This window comes from Triticum aestivum, chromosome 6D (genome assembly GCF_018294505.1).
Source record: "Triticum aestivum cultivar Chinese Spring chromosome 6D, IWGSC CS RefSeq v2.1, whole genome shotgun sequence".
Lineage (NCBI taxonomy): Eukaryota > Viridiplantae > Streptophyta > Magnoliopsida > Poales > Poaceae > Triticum > Triticum aestivum.
Window position 1 is genome coordinate 370,483,847 of NC_057811.1, and position 19,384 is coordinate 370,503,230.

A 19,384-nucleotide genomic window follows, 5' to 3' on the forward strand; every position below is an offset into this window, starting at 1 on the left:
TATAACAAATTATCGCTGCGAGGAGCTCCTATGGATACTTCAGAATTTCTGCAAACAAAACCAAGAAATGACTTGGTACAGCGTACTACAGATATAACTAAGCATTGTAATAGATAAAATGAATGCAAACAAAACCAAGAAATGACTCGGTACAACATACTATAGATATAATTAAGCACCGTGATAGATAAAATGATTGCATGCTGGCAGATATGAAAAGATAAGTATTATAGCACACAATCTTATCTTGATAGAGAAACAGAGAAAACACAATGCGAGAGCAGATGCTTTCAGGGTGGAAAAAACCTGGACAGACGCACAAATCCAATGGTTTGACAAATACAACATCCAACATTAGCTCCTAAATCATCAGTTCTGCATTGCCAAACAATAGAGGTGGTACTAAATCCCATATAGAACTAAATTAATACAGATTATTGGACCAACGGTGAGCAACCTTTACCTGTTGAATTTACTAATTCGGATCAAGGATGTAATATGAGCAGAGTCCTTGGCCAACTCCAGATCGATGAGAACGTGCGGATTTACAACACTAGTAGCAACATGATCATAATGATATGATGCATGCACAGATCAATTTATCATAATTGTGACAATACAGATGTGAACCTGGGGTGAGCAATGCATCACAGAAAAGATGGGCCCCTTACGTACTTGTATTGAGAATATGTAGAACGAAGCATAGCGGACTGTCGGACTGATGGACATTGACGTGGACCTTTTCCTCATATCCCTCCCGCTGCAACGTTTGGCGGATGTGCATATCTAAGGAGATAAAAGGAAGGAGAGCCCCCCTTAACTTTCACGTGAGATCTTATAGGAGGATGTCGACGATGGCGCGCAGGGTTCGTCCAGATGTCAGATCAACATCGGGGCGCATGGCTTGGACCAATAAAGCCCTCGCTGACAGTGATCACAGGGATCCCGCCTGTGTTAGCACGCTTGTCGCTGGCAGCAACAGCCTACGAAGGCTTGGCAAGCGGCGGCGTAATATGGAGAGTGGCCAAGATATATAAAGAGGGGAGGAGAAGAATCAGGAAGATAACGGATCGCGAAGGAGATTTATTGACCACGGTTGAGATCTATTATGAATGGAGAGGAGAACGAAGGAACCATCCAACGAAGATGAAATAAGACAAAGGGGCAGACGGTACGTACGATGTTTGTGTAACGTGGGTAACCTGTGGTGGGTCTTTTTTTTGCATGGTGTGGTGGGTCTCGTGTAAGCTAGTAACTGAAGGGTGATGTGGCTGTTTTGTATGCTAGTCAACCTGTGGTGGGTCCTTCATGTAAGTCGGTAATGTAACACTGATGTGGCTGGGTTGCTGAGGTGGATAGCTTGCATGTCAAGAGAAATAGGTTAGCGGGGATGAACTATTTAGGTATTATAGATACACTCCATTATACTCAAATATGTTCTTCACACCCCAACATGTGTTGCATGTTCTCTGCCAACAGGAGAGTACCATATTTGTGAAGACTTTCATTTCTTACATTCGTTACTTTCAGCCACTAAACAAAACCAAGGTAAAGAAAGACAAACAAGGGAAAGGATACCTGCTGGGTTTGGGTGCTGAGCTGACGGACATTGTGGAAGAAGGTGTGATATTGGCAGTGGCCCATGATGGATTTTTTCTTTGCATGTTGATCCAAGTCAGAAGAGTGCCGGCCACAGAGATGGAAGGGGAGGACCAGCCATCCACGGTGTTGCCATGGCCGTCCAGGATGAGACGCTCATCCTGCTGCTCCACAATATGGCATCCTGCAGCTTACAGAGGAAGACTTTAGGGTGGCGTGCTCGTGCTGCCTCCTCCTAGCTTTTCCGGTTCAGGTAACCCACATCTTGGTGCCCTACTCCAATTTGCTTCAGTGATTATAGTTATGTCATAGCCTGCAGTTGTGGCATAGATTGGAGTGACTGGATGGTTGTGCAGACTAGAATGTGAAAGTTGGTTGTTTGCAGTGGGTTTGGATCCAGATTTGGTTCTTATAGAGAGAGGAGAGGGAGGGGGGGTCAGGTTTTTGCTCAGGTCCAGTACTCGAGTTGGTAGTTGATACGTCTCCAACATATCTATTTATTTATTATTCCATGCTATTAAAGCATCAATCTTGGATGTTTTATATACATTTACTAGCAACTTTATATCATTTTTTGGGGCTAGCCTATTGACATCATGCCCAGTGCCAGTTGCTGTTTTTTGCTTGTTTTTTTACTTTGCAGAATATCAAGACCAAACAAAGTCCAATTGCCACGAAACTTTTTGGAGATTTTTTTCTGGTGATAAGAGACCCTGGAAGCTTCTGGAGCAAACAAGAGAAGGCCCGTGGGGCCCACTAGACACCAGGGCGCGCCAGGGGCCTCTAGCACGCCTTGATGGGTAGTGGGGCCCACGGGAGGCTTCTTGACCTACCTCCGCCTCTATAAATACTCTAAAATCCCAAAAACCCTAGTGAAGTCGAGGAAATACCTTTTCCACCGCCACAAGTTCCAGAACGACGAGATCCAATCTAGAGGCCTTTTCGGCACTCTGCCGGAGGGGGCAACGATCACAGAGGGGTTCTTCATCATCCTTGCTGCCCCTCCGATGATGCGTGAGTAGTTTACCACAGACCTACGGGTCCGTAGTTAGTAGCTAGACGACTTCTTCTCTCTTTTTTATCTTCAATACAATGTTCTTGGAGATCTAATTGATGTAACTCTTTTTGTGGTGTGTTTGTTGGGATCCGGTGAATTGTGATTTTATGATCAAATCTATCCATGAATATTATTTGAGTCTTCTTTGAACTCTTTTATGCATGATTGTTATAGCTTCGTATTTCTTCTCCGAATTATTGGTTTGATTTGGCCAACTAGATTGATGTTTCTTGCCATGAGAAGAGGTGCTTTGTGATGGGTTCGATCTGCGGTGCTCAATCTCAGTGATAGAAAGAGACATGACACGCACGTATCGTTGCTATTAAGGGTAACAAGATGGGGTTTATTCACGTGCTACATCATGACATCCTGCCTAATGAATTACTCCATTTTTGTAAAGACTTCTATGAGTACTTTCATATTCTGCTCCTTAGCTTTTTGTAAAATTATGTACACATTTTCTCAGAGGTTTACTTGCTACTTTAGCTTACTTACTCCTTTGCTAAGCTATCTTTATATCTATCTTGGTATTGTTGTTTAACTTAAGTCATTTTTGCCATGCATGCCTCTTACTTTGATGTTGTTTAGATTCGGTATTCTTCATAATTGTTCTGTTTTATTTCGGTTTCTCGGTTATACTTTGAAGAACATAGTGTTTTGAAAATTTTGTTTAAATCTTTCATCCACCTTCTCCCCCTCTGGTTGATACATTTGATCCTAGGATATCTAGCTTTAGGATCATCGAGGTCCTCCTTTTTTAGCACAACCAAACAGTAGGAGAGGCTCCTACCGACTTTAAATTAATAAAGAAGGGATATACAAGTGTTTACATTGTAAATTTACAGGGCTAGTATCCTCTAGCCACCTGTCACCCATCTGGGGGTTGACAGGTGTATGAGAGGTTTGAGAAGTTGTGTAGGATCTAAGTTACAAGGTTTGAGAAGTTCTGTACGAATTAAGCTAGAGAGGGTTTAAACCTATGAGCCAGCAAGGAAAAATCTCTCTTAAATCTCTCTCTCCCCACACGATCCAATGGTGTGTGTGTGTGTGTGTGTGTGTGTGTGTGTGTGTGTGTGTTTGGGGGAGGGGGGTCCTCCGAAATATTTTACCATTTCGTTTTTTCCAAATGCTCCAAGCCGACATACATCATAAAGACCTTCATAAACATTGGGCGCCCATGCACCTTTTGTTTTTCCTGATATCGTCCCTTTGGGTAGTTGGATATGAGCACATTTCAAATTGGAATTCTTCTGATCCCAGATCCAGTAGAAGTTTTGAGGTAAGAGGTATCGTGAGTAGATTTCTTTGGTGCCCACACTCTTTTTCCAGAGTGACCTAAGTGCAACCGAGTATCAGCATCGTCAGAGGTGGCAAACCTCATCACCATTGTATCCGAACAGGTTTTGCTGACGCACGTGTGAAAAACAAATGTTCAACGGTCCGTTCCATTCAACTGTTGCACAAAATGCAGCGATCACCAGGAGTATATTGTAGTGTGTTCGGCGGAGCATATTCTTTCCATTGACTCTATTGGCCAGCACAAGCCAAGCAAACACTTTGAGCTTCGCTGTGCATCTTAACTACCAAATGCATTTTGAGCCGGGGTCCTCCTTGTGCCCATGTTAACATTGTAGGTCAATAAATCTCCCCCATTTACCTTAAAAGAATATAAATTTCGCGGGGTGCCTTAAAAGAATTTAGCCACGTTTTCCCTCTACAACATCCGGCGCAATGTCCCACCGACGTGCTTTCGAAGCCAACAACCCCTAACAAGAACAAGAACAAGAACAAGAACAAGGTGCACCCCATCTCTCTTGCGTTGTTTACACTAACTAATACCAACATGCCCAAAGATTACAGCCACACTAAAACAAAGCAAAGAAGCGATCGAAGCAAATACGTTGACCACAAACACGGTTTGCTCTTTTGACAATTGCGGTCTCCACAGACGCGCGCTCGCGAAGCTGCGGGGCAACGGCCGTGCGCGCGCGTGCCAGCGAGGTGCGAACCGCGGCGCGATTCCGGAGACAGCGAGAATCCGAGGAGCACCACCAAGTGGCCAGCGGCCTAATTGCTTGCCTCGCGGCGCGGTCGTCGGCTCATCATGCGCCGCGGCCCGCGGTGGGCGGCTCCGCATTTCCCACCAGCTCCGACCTCCGAGTTAGGCGCCACAGCAGCATCACCTTCGAGCACTATTCAACTGCAGATATTTCCCTTCCTTCCTTCCTTCGCTTGCAAACCAAACCAAACCAAACCAAGCACCCGCTGCTGCTTCCTTTCCCGTGGCATTTAAAAGCGCGTCTCGCCCGCTCGTCCACCCCACACCGTCGACTCCGACCCCAGACCAAACGCGAGAGCTCCACCGACAGCAACCCAAGATGCACCGGCAGCTCAACCTCTCGCCGGCGCCGAAGCAGCAGCAGCACGACGACGGCGACGGCGGCGACGCGGTGGAGGCTGTCCCGCTGTGGGTGCCCGAGCAGTCCGCGGAGGCCAAGGCCGACAAGGCGCCCGGCGGCCGGCCGGAGAGGTCCATCCACCTCATCCCGCTGCTCACCTTCCTCTGCTTCCTCCTCCTCTTCCTCTGCTCCCACGCCCCTTCCTCCTCCGGTAAGCATCATCGTCCATGGCCACAGATCCAGATGCACAAGTTCATGTGAAATGAAATAGTCGTCGCGTGCCTTCCCTTCTGACGATTCGCGTTTTGACTTGGTCTTTCTTAGATATGTCGAGCTTCGGCGGTGGCGGCGGCGGCGCCGGCGGACGGAAGGCTGGCAACCGGAGGCTGATGATGCTATAAGCTTCTCGCATCAGCTAGTATACCACACCTTAAATTTTTGTGGCTCCTTCCTTTGCCAGTTTCAATCCAACAGCGCGATATAATTTGCACACTGTACTTGTGCAGCAGCAGTAATGAAATCTTGAATTGTATGCTTGCCTTGCCTCCTTGCTTCTACAGTACGATTCTTGGTCGTTTGAGTTGCTTCTCAACAAAATTGAGACGATAGTAGGAAATCTGCTTATAGAATGTCTAGATAATTTGACGTGATCCAAGGTGAAATAGATGCAATTATGCATTGACCTTAAGTCCCAACACATTGTTGGTCTGATCCACACTTCAACTAGCAGCGCAACGCATGGTGCGGATGTTGCATATTCAAATGGTTTCAGAGAAACCAGAATTTGGATGCAGAATCCCATTTGTGGCAAGGCTCGAAAAAGAACAAATGAAAATACACCGCGCAGTAGGAATCTACGAGTAGAAAATAAACAGACACCATGGCCACTTTGTACAGACAATAAAGCTTGTGGCACCACTTTCCTTCCATAATAAAACAACAACACATCGACAAAACAAACTATAGAAGACAATATAATTCAGTTGCAGCTGCACTATCAAATAAATCATCAAATGCATCCTAGGCAGGTCCGGGCTTCTTTGGGGAATTGCTAGAATTTGCATCATCAGTGGCCATGCAGACGGCGATGGTTACAGGGCTGCTTGGAATATCGCTGTTTGCAACTTCAGTGACCGGTTGCTTGTGTTCCTGCTCAGTTTGCTCAGTCATCAGAAAACTTTCAGGTGTGCTGGCCTTCGGTAACTCAGCCTCCCGATGCTTATGCTCCTCGGCTGTTATTCCAGTGTTTTCTTGAGTTTGGGCCTTTGCGATTTCGGCATCTCGATCTTTCTGTTCACCGTTACCCATTTCAGTATCTTCTGGTTTGTTGGTCTCTGGACATCCGCCCTCCTGATCAGCCATTTGGCCCGTTTCAGTATTTTCTGGAACAGGCACCTTAGCTGGATCACTTTCCTGGCACTTGCTCTCTTGTCCTGCCTCTTCAGAACTCTTCGCGAGTTCATCTTCCTGCTCAGCCATCGCCCTTTCCTTGTTGTAGGCCTCAGTCGCAGTCGTCGCAACTTTGCTGTAGGCACCAGTTACCCATGCTGCGCCGGTAAGGATATATCTGTGTCTCATGATCTTGGAACCAGCAGTAGAAACGGTCTGCTCCGCAGCTACCAATGCAGACTTGGTCTTCTCTGCAACCTGGTATTTCTCATCCATTTCCTTCATTTTCTCATTCACCACTATGGTGCCAGTGCTGATCTTCTCACTGAGGCCCAGACTCTTATCAATGGAAGATACTTTAGCACTTGCAGTCGATCGTGAGCTGATGTGTTTCATCAAAAGTCTTTGCCTTTTCAACGGCGTCCTTGCCAAGAATAAATCCTTTGGCCAACATGGAACCAGCAACATCCTCTGCCTTTCGAAGGGCAGCTTCTATGCTACTAGGACTTTTTGACTGGGAGTGCAAAGAGTGTCAGGAGTTCCGAGACTACTGAAAGGAGTTGAGAAATCATAGATAAATGTAGAATTAGCATGGTCGTAGACTCCTACCTCTAAATCAGCTAAAACGGCTGCTGGCAGCTGGTAATTTGTGGCTGGGGTGATGATGATAGCCATATCCACTATAGTCGCGCCCTGCAGCAAAAAATGGATATTCACACAGCGAATAAATAGCTACAATGATTGTGTTAAGAGGTAGAGACATCGTACTGTCAAAAGCATTGCCCTCTCCGCTTCTTGCTCATCTCTGAAGGTGATGTAGGCGAACTGAGAACGCTTATCACCACTGCAGAGCATCGCTAAGTTAACATAACACATGTTATATATAAATCTAAATGATAACAGATATATAATGGAGATCATGTGGCACTAGCCTTTGCATTTCGACATGTACGATGTCACCAGAAAAGCTAAAGAACTCCTTGATAACTCGTTCTGATGCTTGAAGTGAGACATTGTGGACCTTTACTGTGCTAAACATGCTTGTCTTGAAAAATGGAATGAACATGAAGGAATTAATTAGCATAATATTTCAGCTTTAACATTCTTCACCAGTAAAACAAAAAGGTGTCGAATATACTTCTTTCGGCCAAATAAAGAACAAATAGCGAGGTATTGTCCGGGGTTTTCTAAACGGAGTCCAGAAATGAACTTTATGCCAAATAGTTAGTGGAAGAAATATCTAGGAGTATACATGTTTCATTATCAGATATAGATGCATTTTAAATAACCATGTGTTCCAAGACCTCATCCAATTTCGCAAACTGTACGAGAAACAAGCATAACAGTCAAAAGACAGCCAGTTGCGAAGTTAAAAAACGGGGAACCGAATATAAAAGAAACAAAGGGTCCTAAGCTAGCCAAAGGAAAAGGCGAAACTGAAACTGAAGCTCAAAACAGAGAAACTGAAACTGTACACCAAGCTAGCCAAAGTCTACAGCCTACAGAGTCAGTTTTAAAATGCACTCTCGGGCGATGTTTACTGCTCATGTGAGCATATGATAGTATGGACTAAACAGGCATATATGAGAGAAATGGAAGCATGAAACATCACGTGATGCTTTTTATGCTTATAGTTATACAAATTGCACGATTTTCTAATGGTTGTTCATGTGAGCATATGCTTGAATGTTACACAAACATTACTTTGCGGTTTGAAGTAGGTCAAACACCACCGTTCCATATATGGTTCATATCCTGACAAGTGAAAGATCCGGATCCATATACAAAAATGATTCCAATGACCACTTGCCAGAATAAAGAACTTTCATTAGATTACGAAACTGTTAATGCCGAAATGGATCAGAATTATTAATGAAATAAACCGGAAGAGTTCTTCCTCTTCGAAGTATGCAAGCCCAGACAACGTATAATAAATTACACGTTGTTAGCAGTTCAAGCCATGGTGCGTCATGTTTATTGGCAAAAATACACATTGGATCCTCTGGCAAAGCAAAGGGAAATTTCCAGGGTTGGGACGTTTCAGATTTCTCTCCCATGGCGATGACAGCTCCGAAATAGTCAGACAAATCCCCCAATTACCCCAGAAGCATCGGTGACGCAGCAAGCACAACGTGTAATGTGATCATCCATTCAAATAAAACAAGTCTTCCTACATACCAATTGATAGCCCAAAAAGAAAAGGAACATTCCGATCTGAAATCCTCACATTACTCCAGGCCCATAAGAATGGAGGGACCTGGGGAGTGGAAGGCGAGGAGCTGGTTCTCACCTCCGGCGGTACGACCCACACGGCCCCCGACTCCGACGACGAGCTCGAATTGGGGACGGGAAATGGGGAAGAGGCGACGGGGGTGGATCCACTGCGCGCATTTTGCCGCCGGTTTCGTCGGAGCAGAGAGGGTGGTGACGCGGAAACTTGGAGGGTGGCGACGGGGCCACGGCTTTTTGGCCCGCCTCTCCGGCCTTAAAGCCCAGTGACGGCCCCGCCGAAGCCCAGTTAGCTAGCCTTTCTCTCTCGCTGCTCCCTTCCGCCTCCATCCTCCTCCAGCCGCGACAGCGCGATACAGCGGGGGTGGTCGGCGAGGCGAGGTGGTGGTGGTGGTGGAGGATGGCGAAGGCCGGCGGGGGCCTGATCTGGGCGACGGCAGAGGACCTGGCGCGGAACCGGCCGGTGGTGCTGTCCATGTACCGGCAGATCCTGCGGGCGCTCAACTCGCCGGCGCTGCCGCTGGGCCACGCGGCGCGGCTGGCCAAGAAGGCCGAGTGCCGCGCCATCTTCATCTTCGGCGCCGAGGAGAGGTCGCTGCACAACATCCAGGACCTCCTCGACGCCGCGCGCCACACCCTCGGCCTCCTCAACCGCGGCCGCCTCCCCTAGAGGGGAAGGAAGGCGCCTAGCCCTAACCTCCTCGCGGGTACCTCGTCTCTTCCCTGTTTACTTTAGCCTATGCTCAAGTCGATTGTAATGTATACGGCATTAATCTGGTGCCATTTTGTTCAATTGAAACAATCTGCTGCCTAGTCGTTCCTCTATGTATGCACTGCAAATCATAAACATGTTGCGAAGCCATAAGAAACGAAAATTGTCGCCATGACCTCAAATTGTGCGTTTGAATTTGCTATCACTGAATTCTGTTGATGGAACAGTTTGTGTTACTGTTCTCCAATTCAATCAATTGAGATGCACAGTATACTGCTCTAAAAGGTATTTTTGGAATAAGTGTCAAAGTTTATAGGGTTCCAGAACTAGCACGCATTTGTGTTGCCCAAGACTGATTGTCTCGCATTGCGGCTGATAATTATTGTCTTTTCTCTTTCGCGTGGATGACTACGACCTTTACAGTTTACACGCATCTAGAAGCTTTGTTCTCTCTCTCTTTTGGTGGAGAGTACAATAGAAATCTATGATCATACTATTACACTCACACAACTCGAATGGATCATGACTAATCTTGTAGCTGTACCTTGAGGGTGAAAGAGATTTAGCTTAGAACACAGGGCACACACTATCCGGGCCCAAGTCCACCCCTTTAGCAGTGGGGCATGAGGCCAGAGGACAGTGCTCACCCGCCGTGCCCCACCAGTTGACTGTCCGGTTCTCCATGGTCAGTGTGAAGTACAGCAGCACCGCCATGAACGCGACGCCTGCATCGAGCGCGGCAGAGAGGATGTAGTTGTACCTCTGCCACCACTTCTTCCGGTACCGGAACACGAAGAAGTTGAAGATGGTGCCTATCAGCAGCCATGAGTTGTAATTCACGGCCGTCGCTGGTGGCATGTTGGCTGTAGCGCCGATGAGCACCGGCAGGTTTATCATCAGTATCCACCTCTGACTGGGGAATATCCTGTGGAAGATGTACACGATGACAGGGCCTGCTGCGCCGATGAGGAAGAACCAGTTGACGGCTTCGTAGTTACCATGTGGCCCGAAAATGCGCTTCGGGCCAACAAGGCCCCAGATGACCGATGCATCAAAGAAGACACGGTCACCAGGGCATGTCCATGGGCTGTCTGGTGGCAGCAGTTGGTCCTGGCAGATGTTCTCGACAGACCCAAGTAGCCACCATGCCACGCTGAGGTTAACAGTCCCGGCCACCAGTGTACCGGCAAACTGGATAAATACAGCGCGCGAAATGTCAGTAAATTTATCTTCCTACATGCCGCTCCTTTGCTTACAAGTTACAATGTGAGGAGATTTAGTGGTTTAATTACCTGAACAATGAACATTGATCTTGGAGGTATCTTCATGTAGTGTCCGAGCTTGAAATCTGAGAGGAATGCTACTGCTTGCGACATGCTCATGTAGCCGTACACCTTGAAGCAGACATTGGCGATGGGGTATCCCGGCATTATTAGCCCCATGGCGTATTCAGTGATGACATTCAGGCCAGGAGTCTGTCCATCAAATTTTAAAGGTTCTGGTCAGTTTTTCTTGCAGAAATCATGAAAGAGCAGGACAAATGGGGAAACATTAAAAATTCTGAAATAAACTTGCCTGGTTAGTGGTTGCAGTAATGATGCTTATGGGGAGCGTGAAGACAAAGGCCATGCCACAGGCGAAGAGGAGGCCCCACCATGGGAGCTGAACCTGGTCCTTTAGGACGGTGCAGAGGATGAGGGACACTGTCATTGACAATACTGTCAGGGAGTAGAACCACCACGCTGGTATGTCGTCATATTTCCTCATCAGCTTTGTGTGGATGTCAGGCTCCTCCTGCTGCGAAGCACGGAACCGGTGGTAGATCTCCCTGTGCATTGGTGTCCAATTGCAGATGTGAATTTTTCATCTTTCAGTTCAAAAACCACATGTATTCAAAGCTGAGCTGTGTCAGTTTATTCACATACAGAGTTGAGAGCACTTACTTCCCGTAGAAGATGCCGACGTGCGTGATGGTGGAGGCAATGGTGGCGAAGCTGAGCCCATAAGACAGCGCGAAGAAGGTGCTGAGGTTTATCCTTCCGAGCCTTGCATAGGCCTCCGTGTCAAGCTGGAACTGCTGGTTCACAATGTCAGTGATTTGATATGCCGACCCGTTAGACATGAACAGGTGCGAGGAGAATATGGGGAACGTCTTGGCGTTGTAGAGGTTCATCCCCCAGTACGCCGTGGGCACAAGCACGTAAAGGAAGCAGAAGTAGCCGACGAAGATGTTGGCGGTGGCGAAGAAGGGCGAGATGAGCGGGCTGAAGAGGAAGGAGGAGACGGCCGACCAGTCGAGCGTGAAAGCTCCCAGGCCCAGGCCCTTCATGCCGGAGCCGAGCTGCTGGGCGGTCACGGACTTGGAGAAGACCCAGCACACCCATGAGATGGAGGTGAGCGCCGGGAAGAGGTAGCCCGGCACGACGTACCATGCGAAGCTGCAGATGAGCGCCACCAGGAAGAACTTGGAGCGGGAGATCTGCCGCGAGCCCTTGGGAGATTCCTCCTTCTCGTGCAGTGCCCTGGTGCATACAAGGATGGCGTTAGTGCCAATGCTATGTAGTAGTGCAGAACTTTCGCAGGTTCATGGATTCGAATTGTTGCCATGTAAACGAACTGATCCATCAACCATCATTCATCAGTTCACCATTGATGGCATGACACTATACATAAATGCCGAACTGTAAACGGCCCGATATATTTTGTTGATATAGCGCCTTGTTTTACCGTTTTATCTAAGGCAACCAACCCTTGGTCACATACCCCCCGGTTGTTTACCATGTTGTTAACTAAGCCATCGTTGCATGAAACAGTACGACCGGATAACAATTGATTTGGTGACCAGTTGGCCACTAAGGATCGCGGGCATGTGGGAGGATCGCGCCTTTTGTGGGCGCAACTTGGACCTGGACCACGAAAATACAACACTAATCCATCCATGACCCATCCAGTTGCACGCAAATTTCAAACGCCTCCATCGAGGTGTCAATACTGTGCAGCGGCGCGGGGCGCGTTCACATCACGCCCTTGCGTGCCGCCACTCCATCATACGACGACTTCCGACGTGCTCCCAACTGTCTCGAAAGCTACTGCTACTGCTGCTGCTAGTGTTTTCATTCGGTTTCTTCGAGCTGTTTTGTCAGCATGCACGGCCAGTTGATCATTAGTCTACGATAGGTGGACGACGGACCGAGACCCCCACTGTTCCTGAAAACTATCTCTACTTGAACCAAGCGCGGGACGCCGTCGGAAGTTTGGAATGATGCCGCTGGCTGAAGTGCAAGGCTGTCACTTGTCAGCAACTGGTGTTTTGGTGTATCTCAGTTCTGATGAAATGATGGGCCTGATCCCTCCAAGTGGAAAAAGAAACATGTGTACCGGTGGAGGCAAGAGGTTCGCGCCACATATTAAACGGCATGCCGACTAGATTCAGCCGTTCTGATATCTGTCTGTCTGGGTGTGAATGGTAGGTGGGTTGCGGGTTGGTTCAGGGAAGAAAACTAGTGTCAATTGGCGTAAGATGGGGCCTTGTGCTAGATCGTATCAAAACGATACTCTTGTACTGCATCATGGCAGGCAAAGGTGATGTGGCCTGTAGGGCCCGACTAGTGTATTCATAATATCTGTCATCATAGTATCATGCAATCACTGCATTGGTCTAAATCAAACCTCGACATCAACCTTTTCTTAGTGGCATTTGTGATTCACATCTCAAAACGCATAAAAAGGAAAGACACGGGATTAGAAATGGCATGTCATCTTTAGTAATACATACATGGTTGAAAGGCTGTTTGGTTATGCAAGGAAAAACGTAGGATTCTTCAAATAGGGTTTGAGAGGATGGAAATTCTCCTATGAAATCTGATAAAAATGAGTCCTGCAGAAAATTCTTGGAGTGGAGGAGAGTAAAACCTTTCCACCCATAACCTACCACGCTAGCTTTCCACCCATGCGTGCGCCACAATCAGTCGGCCTAGATAACGCCTAACAAAGTTCCATGGACAAAGCAACAGCGTGTTTGCATTTGCAATGCACTACTAGTACGTGGTTTAAAAAGCAAAACAAAACGTGCCCTCGGTGCTCGGAAAGGCCAAACATAATCCAAGTGGCACAACTAAGCACTATTTTTCTGCAAGAACGCATTGGACAACGTACTGGTAGTTTGGGTTTAAATCAGCAGCAGCAGCAGCTTATCCATCCACCAATCCAGCGGATGGATGCACTCCCATGTTCATGGTGGGGTCTTTCTTTCTGCTCCTGCGTCAGTGTCGAGAGGGACAATGATAATCAGGAGGAAAAGGAAGGGGGACATCGGACTGAAATGCATGTCAGTGTCTCGCGAGATGGAGTAGTACTCATGTTCGTCAGATTTTCTCCTTAGTTATTTTCTCAATCGCCTTTTGTTTTCTTTACTGATGATGCCAGCCGGTTGGGTCAGATTCTCCAATCTGGAGCCAATGATATGCACCTGGTGACGAGTGATAATACAACAACACACGCAACTTATTTCTAGCCTGTTCTATGTATCGGGTTCGCCGAGAAACTGGGGAACAGTATATCACAAAATGTTAGTATGTTGTACCCCACGTAGGATGGGCGCCAGTGGAAAGTTACAACCAGCCGAGGACAAACCAACCAACCCGACGGAGCGTCAAGAAACGGGTGAAATTGTAGGGGAATTTTATGAGCGCAACGCCTTGTTCGCGGGTCACCGGAACGACCAATAAATCTAGTAGCATGCCAACCACAATCGGAACAAATCGATGCATGTATGCGGGCGGTAAGAAAATGCAGCAACGCAAGAAAGCAGCCGGACCAAGGGGAGGACAGAGGAGGAGAGTAGAGTGGTGCTCACCGGAAGAGCGAGACCTGCACGAGCGTACTCGGCCACCACATGTGCGCCGGCTCCACCACGTACTTGCGCATCAGCCCCGCCCACCCGTACCCGAGCACCTAGATCCATTCGATTCCGAGATGCCAGGTGAGAAATCGGGTAGAGTAGCAATGAAGCAGCCGATGAATACTCCTAGTCGGGAGAACAATGGAGGTTGCGATGCGAGGGCGGTACCTGGGTGGTGGTGATGAGGAGCCAGGCGGCGATGAAGGAGATGGAGCGGCCGTAGAAGGCGCGGATGATGTCGACGATCATGACGGCGTAGGCGTTGCCGTTGCCGAAGGCGTAGCCGGCATTGGCGAAGATGGAGATGAGCACGTGCTCCTTCATGTTGAAGGGCCCCGGGTTGAGGCTCCACTCCCAGCCGCCGAGCAGCGCCGGCGCCCGGAACCTGCGGCGCGGCAGCACGCGCGCCAGGAAGTGGCCCATGGGCAGCGACGCCACCTGCACCGTGATCTGGGTCACGATCAGCGGCTCCGTCCGGTAGGAGAAGAACTGGTTGAGGAAGCTCATGAGCGCGCAGGAGAGCAGCCCGATGCTCCACATCCGGAACGTCCACACCGGCAGCGTCGGGTCGTCGCCGGGCGGCACGGTCAGCCGCACCTCCTCGATCGGGGACGTCTCCTCCTCCTCCAACTCCGACCCCTTGCCGCCGGCGAGCCCGCGCTCGTCCGCCGCTATCTCACCCATTGCGCGTGAGGTGGTTTAATGGTGGCCAGGGCCGGGCGGCTTGGCTGTGACTACGCGTGCTCTGCTGTAGCCCGGACCGGGGAGGGGAGGTGGCTTTGAGAGCAGAGGCACGCGCGCGCGCGTGTTTATATGGGCGCCGCGGTATGGTGGCCGGCGAGCGTCTCCTAGCTGTGCGTATTGTGTCCGGATTGTTTGGGACGTAGCGTGCCCTGATTATTTGCTGCTGCCACTTGAAGTTGTATACCGATTGCAGGATATACGTAAGACAGGAATCTTGCTTTTCTTAAAAATAAATCAGACAGGAATCTTGCTGTCCTACGTACGTATATGTACGTGAATCCTTTTCTTTTCGAATCTTTTTCGTTCAGGATACTTATACACATATAATGGAGAGTTGTATCAAAAAAGAAAGGGCGACGCGCGACGGATAAAATTAAAAGATCGTCCGCCTCTTTGACCATGGGATGAAGTTGTACATGGCCGTGTGATCAACCCACGTGATCCGTCATCTTTGCAACAAATATGTTGTTGTACTTTTTGCAACACGGGTCTAGTTATATAAATTATTCGCAACAAAGGTTATGTTGCAGGAATTTTAAAACTGTTTTTCCTTCGAATCTGTTTCAACAAGAGTCTTGTCAAAAAAAAAACATGTTGCTTAAGACAAAAATGAAGGAAATATACACTGAAGGCAATAATAATGTTGTTGTTTATATTTCCTTATATCATGATAAATTTTTATTATTCATGCTAGAATTGTATTAACCGGAAACTTGATACATGTGTGAATACATAGACAAAACAAAGTGTCCCTAGTATGCCTCTACTTGACTAGCTCGTTAATCAAAGATGGTTAAGTTTTCTAACCATAGACATGTGTTGTCATTTGATGAACGAGATCACATCATTAGGAGAATGATGTGATGGACAAGACCCATCTGTTACCTTAGCATAATGATCGTTAAGTTTTATTGCTATTGTTTTCTTCATGACTTATACATATTCATTTGACTATGAGATTATGCAACTTTCGAATACCGGAGGAACACCTTGTGTGCTATCAAACGTCACAACGTAACTGGGTGATTATAAAGATGCTCTACAAGTGTCTCTGAAGGTGTTTGTTGGGTTGGCATAGATCGAAATTAGGATTTGTCACTTCGAGTATCGGAGAGGTATCTCTGGGCCCTCTCGGTAATACACATCACTATAAGCCTTGCAAGCAATGTGACTAATGAGTTAGTTGCGGGATGATGCATTACGGAACGAGTACATGCGGGATGATGCATTACGGAATGAGTACAGAGACTTGCCGGTAACGAGATTGAACTAGGTATGATGATACCGACGTTCGAATCTCAGGCAAGTAACATACCAATGACAAAGGGAATGACGTATGTTGTTATTGCGGTTTGACCGATAAAGATCTTCGTAGAATATGTAGGAACCAATATGAGCATCCAGGTTCCGCTGTTGGTTATTGATCGGAGATATGTATCGGTCATGTCTACATAGTTCTCGAACCCGTAGGGTCCGCATGCTTAACGTTCGATGACGATTTGTATTATGAGTTATGTGTTTTGGTGGCCGAAGATTGTCCGGAGTCCTGGATGAGATCACAGACATGACGAGGAGTCTCGAAATGGTCGAGAGGTAAATATTGATATATTGGACGATGATATTCGGACACCGGAATTGTTTCGGAATGGTTCGGGTATATTTCGGAGTATCGAGGGGTTACCGGAACCCACCGGGGAAAGTAATGGGCCTACATGGGCCATAGGGGAGAGGGGAGGCAGCCCACAAGGGGTGGCCGCGCCCCCCTCCCATGCGCAGTCCAAATTGGACTAGGGGAGGGGGCGTGCCGCCCTTTCCTTCTCCTCTTCCCTCTCCTTCCCCCTTTTCCCCTCCGTGAGAAGGAATAAGAGGGGGGGGGGGCGAATCCTACTAGGATTGGAGTCCCGGTAGGACTCCCCTCTCCTTGACGCGCCCCTGGTGGCCGGCCTCCTCCCCTCCTCCTTTATATACGGGGGCAGGGGGGCACCCCAAAGCATAACAGTTATTCTCTTAGCCGTGTGCGGTGCCCCCTCCACAGTTTACTCCTTCGGTCATAGCGTCGTAGTGCTTAGGCGAAGCCCTGCGCGGATCACATCACCATCACCGTCACCATGCCATCGTGTTGACGAAACTCTCCCTCGACACTTTGCTGGATCAAGAGTTTGAGGGACGTCATCGAGCTGAACGTGTGTTGAACTCGGAGGTGCCGGACGTTCGGTAATTGATCGGTTGGATCGCGAATACGTTCGACTACATCAACCGCGTTAACCTAACGCTTTTGCTTTCGGTCTACGAGGGTACGTGGACACACTCTTCCCCTCTCGTTGCTATGCATCTCCTAGATAGATCTTGCGTGATCGTAGGAATTTTTTTGAAATCGCATGCTACGTTCCCCAACAAAGAAATCAAGTGTGGATCCCACTTCACGCCGTCTAGCAGCAACTATAGATGTGGGCGAGGTTGGGAACGACCGAGGGCCGGAGGATGAAAAGGCAATGCGGCGTCGATCTCGTCGGAGTGGCGTAGATCTGGCGGGAGGTGGCTCGAACGAGGTCTTCAACCGGCCGATGGAGAGGCGACCAACAAACACGGAGATGGAGCAGGAGAGAGGGTCAGGCCCGATGACGGAGGAGAGAAAGGCGGAGGCTAGAGGGGAAGGCCGATGAAGGAGGAGAGGGAGGAGGAGATCATGCTCGTCCACACCGACGTGCCTACGTGTCTGGTGGTGCGTGTCTCTGGAGGCTTTGGGATTAGATCTTGCAACAAGCTAGTTGTTGCGCGGGAGAAAATTACAATAGTGGTCCAGTTGCGAACCTAGGATGTGGAAAGAGGATGCTTCCGAGCCATCCGATTAAAGAAAGGTTTGACGGCCATAAAGGTGATGGATGCTCGTAGAAAGATCGGCCGGGTGAACAGAAGCATTTCCTAAAAAGAAAACATTGTTATTTTTGCAGAACTTTTGTGTGAACGGACGTGAAAACGAAACCGATACACCGGCGACACTAGGCGATCTCTGCCATCTATAAAGTACCTAAGGCATTGCATGTGGAGGAAGTATGACTGAGGGAAAAGATGCTACTATGATAGCTTGGGATGTTTGTGTGCCAGCCAAAGACACATGAAGAATTAGGGATGAAGACATCTTGGTGCACAATCAGGCTCTTTTGTTAAAAAAACCTCCATAAATTTTTCAACAAGCATAACTTGCCTAGGGTAAAACTCCTCTGGAAAACATATTACACCTCCTCTCCTCCTCAAGGCAAAATGGAAGGCTCATCCTGGTGGAAAGCACATTTAAAACTCATCCCCTTGTTCAAATCTACTACAACATGCATTGCAAGAATGAGAGACTCTATTCTCTTCTAGATAGACTAGATGACCCGGTTGCGCCAATGGCGCAAGAAGCGAATTAGAAAGAATGTTAGTAGTGAGTAAGTAGGAGATGTAACTGAAAATATAATGCAATGTGGATTGTATTACAACATGTATTAACCACAGATCATGAAATCAATACCAGTGAACCAAATAATGTCACCACCTCTGTACTAACAACCAACATTTTAGCATAAGGAGTATCACATGAGTGTTTACTTGCACATCAGGAGTATCACAATTACCACTAAAGAGGCATTGTCCTCACTGTTGTCCGTGAGCCCTTCACAAGGAGAGTTCCAAGCCTCGCAACTTCTTCCTCCAGCTCTGCACATGACCCTCAGTTACGAACCTCGTCCCTCAGCTATGATTATTTCAAGATGAAATCAACATGCTATTTCTCTCACATGGAACATGTTCAGAATTTAGCCAGTCTCACTAATCTCCCAGCTACAAAGGAAGAAAGAAAAATGGCATGATCAATAACTAAAAAAACTGGAACAATAATGCTTGTAGCACTAAAAAACCGAGAAAGTGAATTGAGGACAACAGAACAATTATTTGTAACAACGGCAAGCTTGGCTGATGCAAAATGATCACTCTGAAACTATATCTTTAGAACCAAATTAAAAGGGAACACAATAATCCAATACTCCCTCTGTTCCAAAATAACTGTCTCAACTTTGTACAAAAACATCATGTATCTTTAGGACCAATTTTAGACCATGGTACCACATAAATCAAGAATTAGACATATCAGATTGCAACGTATTCATGGTTAGTTACCAATCATGTCACACCAAGGATTTTCACATATAACCTCAAATAACTGTAGCTAGCTTGAAGTCTTGAAATCTATCGGGTGACAGGCAAAAGCAATACCACCAAACCTTATTCTTATTGGACGAGCACAAGATTTATGAGAAGATAACACACAAAAAATCCTATTTGGTTTCTAGATGCATGCACTTTCTGGATTGTGCACA

At 47.5% G+C, this 19,384-nt stretch overlaps 3 protein-coding genes and 1 pseudogene across 3 annotated transcripts; 2 read left to right on the top strand and 2 right to left on the bottom strand.

Annotated features, from left to right (window-relative positions):
• The first annotated feature begins 4,786 nt into the window (after positions 1–4,786).
• Positions 4,787–5,591, top strand: LOC123145158 (uncharacterized). Its single transcript, XM_044564491.1, has 2 exons — positions 4,787–5,266; positions 5,380–5,591. The coding sequence occupies exons 1-2, from the start codon at positions 5,035–5,037 to the stop codon at positions 5,454–5,456; spliced, it is 309 nt and encodes a 102-aa protein (XP_044420426.1). The 5' UTR covers positions 4,787–5,034; the 3' UTR covers positions 5,457–5,591.
• A 285-nt stretch (positions 5,592–5,876) lies between these two features.
• LOC123145156 (binding partner of ACD11 1-like) lies at positions 5,877–8,960 on the bottom strand (annotated as a pseudogene).
• LOC123145159 (uncharacterized) lies at positions 8,798–9,557 on the top strand. The gene has a single exon (XM_044564492.1). The coding sequence runs from the start codon at positions 9,074–9,076 to the stop codon at positions 9,341–9,343; it is 270 nt and encodes an 89-aa protein (XP_044420427.1). The 5' UTR covers positions 8,798–9,073; the 3' UTR covers positions 9,344–9,557.
• Positions 9,558–9,721: 164 nt separating this feature from the next.
• Positions 9,722–15,087, bottom strand: LOC123145155 (oligopeptide transporter 4). The gene is made up of 6 exons (XM_044564490.1): positions 14,454–15,087; positions 14,241–14,338; positions 11,329–11,907; positions 10,961–11,213; positions 10,678–10,860; positions 9,722–10,576 (listed from the first exon to the last, which is right to left on the bottom strand). Exons 1-6 carry the CDS (start codon positions 14,967–14,969, stop codon positions 9,953–9,955), a joined length of 2,253 nt encoding a protein of 750 aa, XP_044420425.1. The 5' UTR covers positions 14,970–15,087; the 3' UTR covers positions 9,722–9,952.
• Between the last annotated feature and the right edge of the window lie 4,297 nt (positions 15,088–19,384).

Excerpts from the sequence above, each read along its gene's own strand:
- LOC123145158 (XM_044564491.1), top strand. The coding sequence starts at position 5,035 with ATGCACCGGCAGCTCAACCTCTCGCCGGCGCCGAAGCAGCAGCAGCAC. Across the intron at positions 5,267-5,379 it reads CCACGCCCCTTCCTCCTCCG|ATATGTCGAGCTTCGGCGGT; the intron begins GTAAGCATCATC and ends GGTCTTTCTTAG.
- LOC123145159 (XM_044564492.1), top strand. The coding sequence starts at position 9,074 with ATGGCGAAGGCCGGCGGGGGCCTGATCTGGGCGACGGCAGAGGACCTG.
- LOC123145155 (XM_044564490.1), bottom strand. The coding sequence starts at position 14,969 with ATGGGTGAGATAGCGGCGGACGAGCGCGGGCTCGCCGGCGGCAAGGGG. Across the intron at positions 11,214-11,328 it reads GTCGGCATCTTCTACGGGAA|GGAGATCTACCACCGGTTCC; the intron begins GTAAGTGCTCTC and ends ACCAATGCACAG. Across the intron at positions 10,861-10,960 it reads TTACTGCAACCACTAACCAG|ACTCCTGGCCTGAATGTCAT; the intron begins GCAAGTTTATTT and ends TTTGATGGACAG.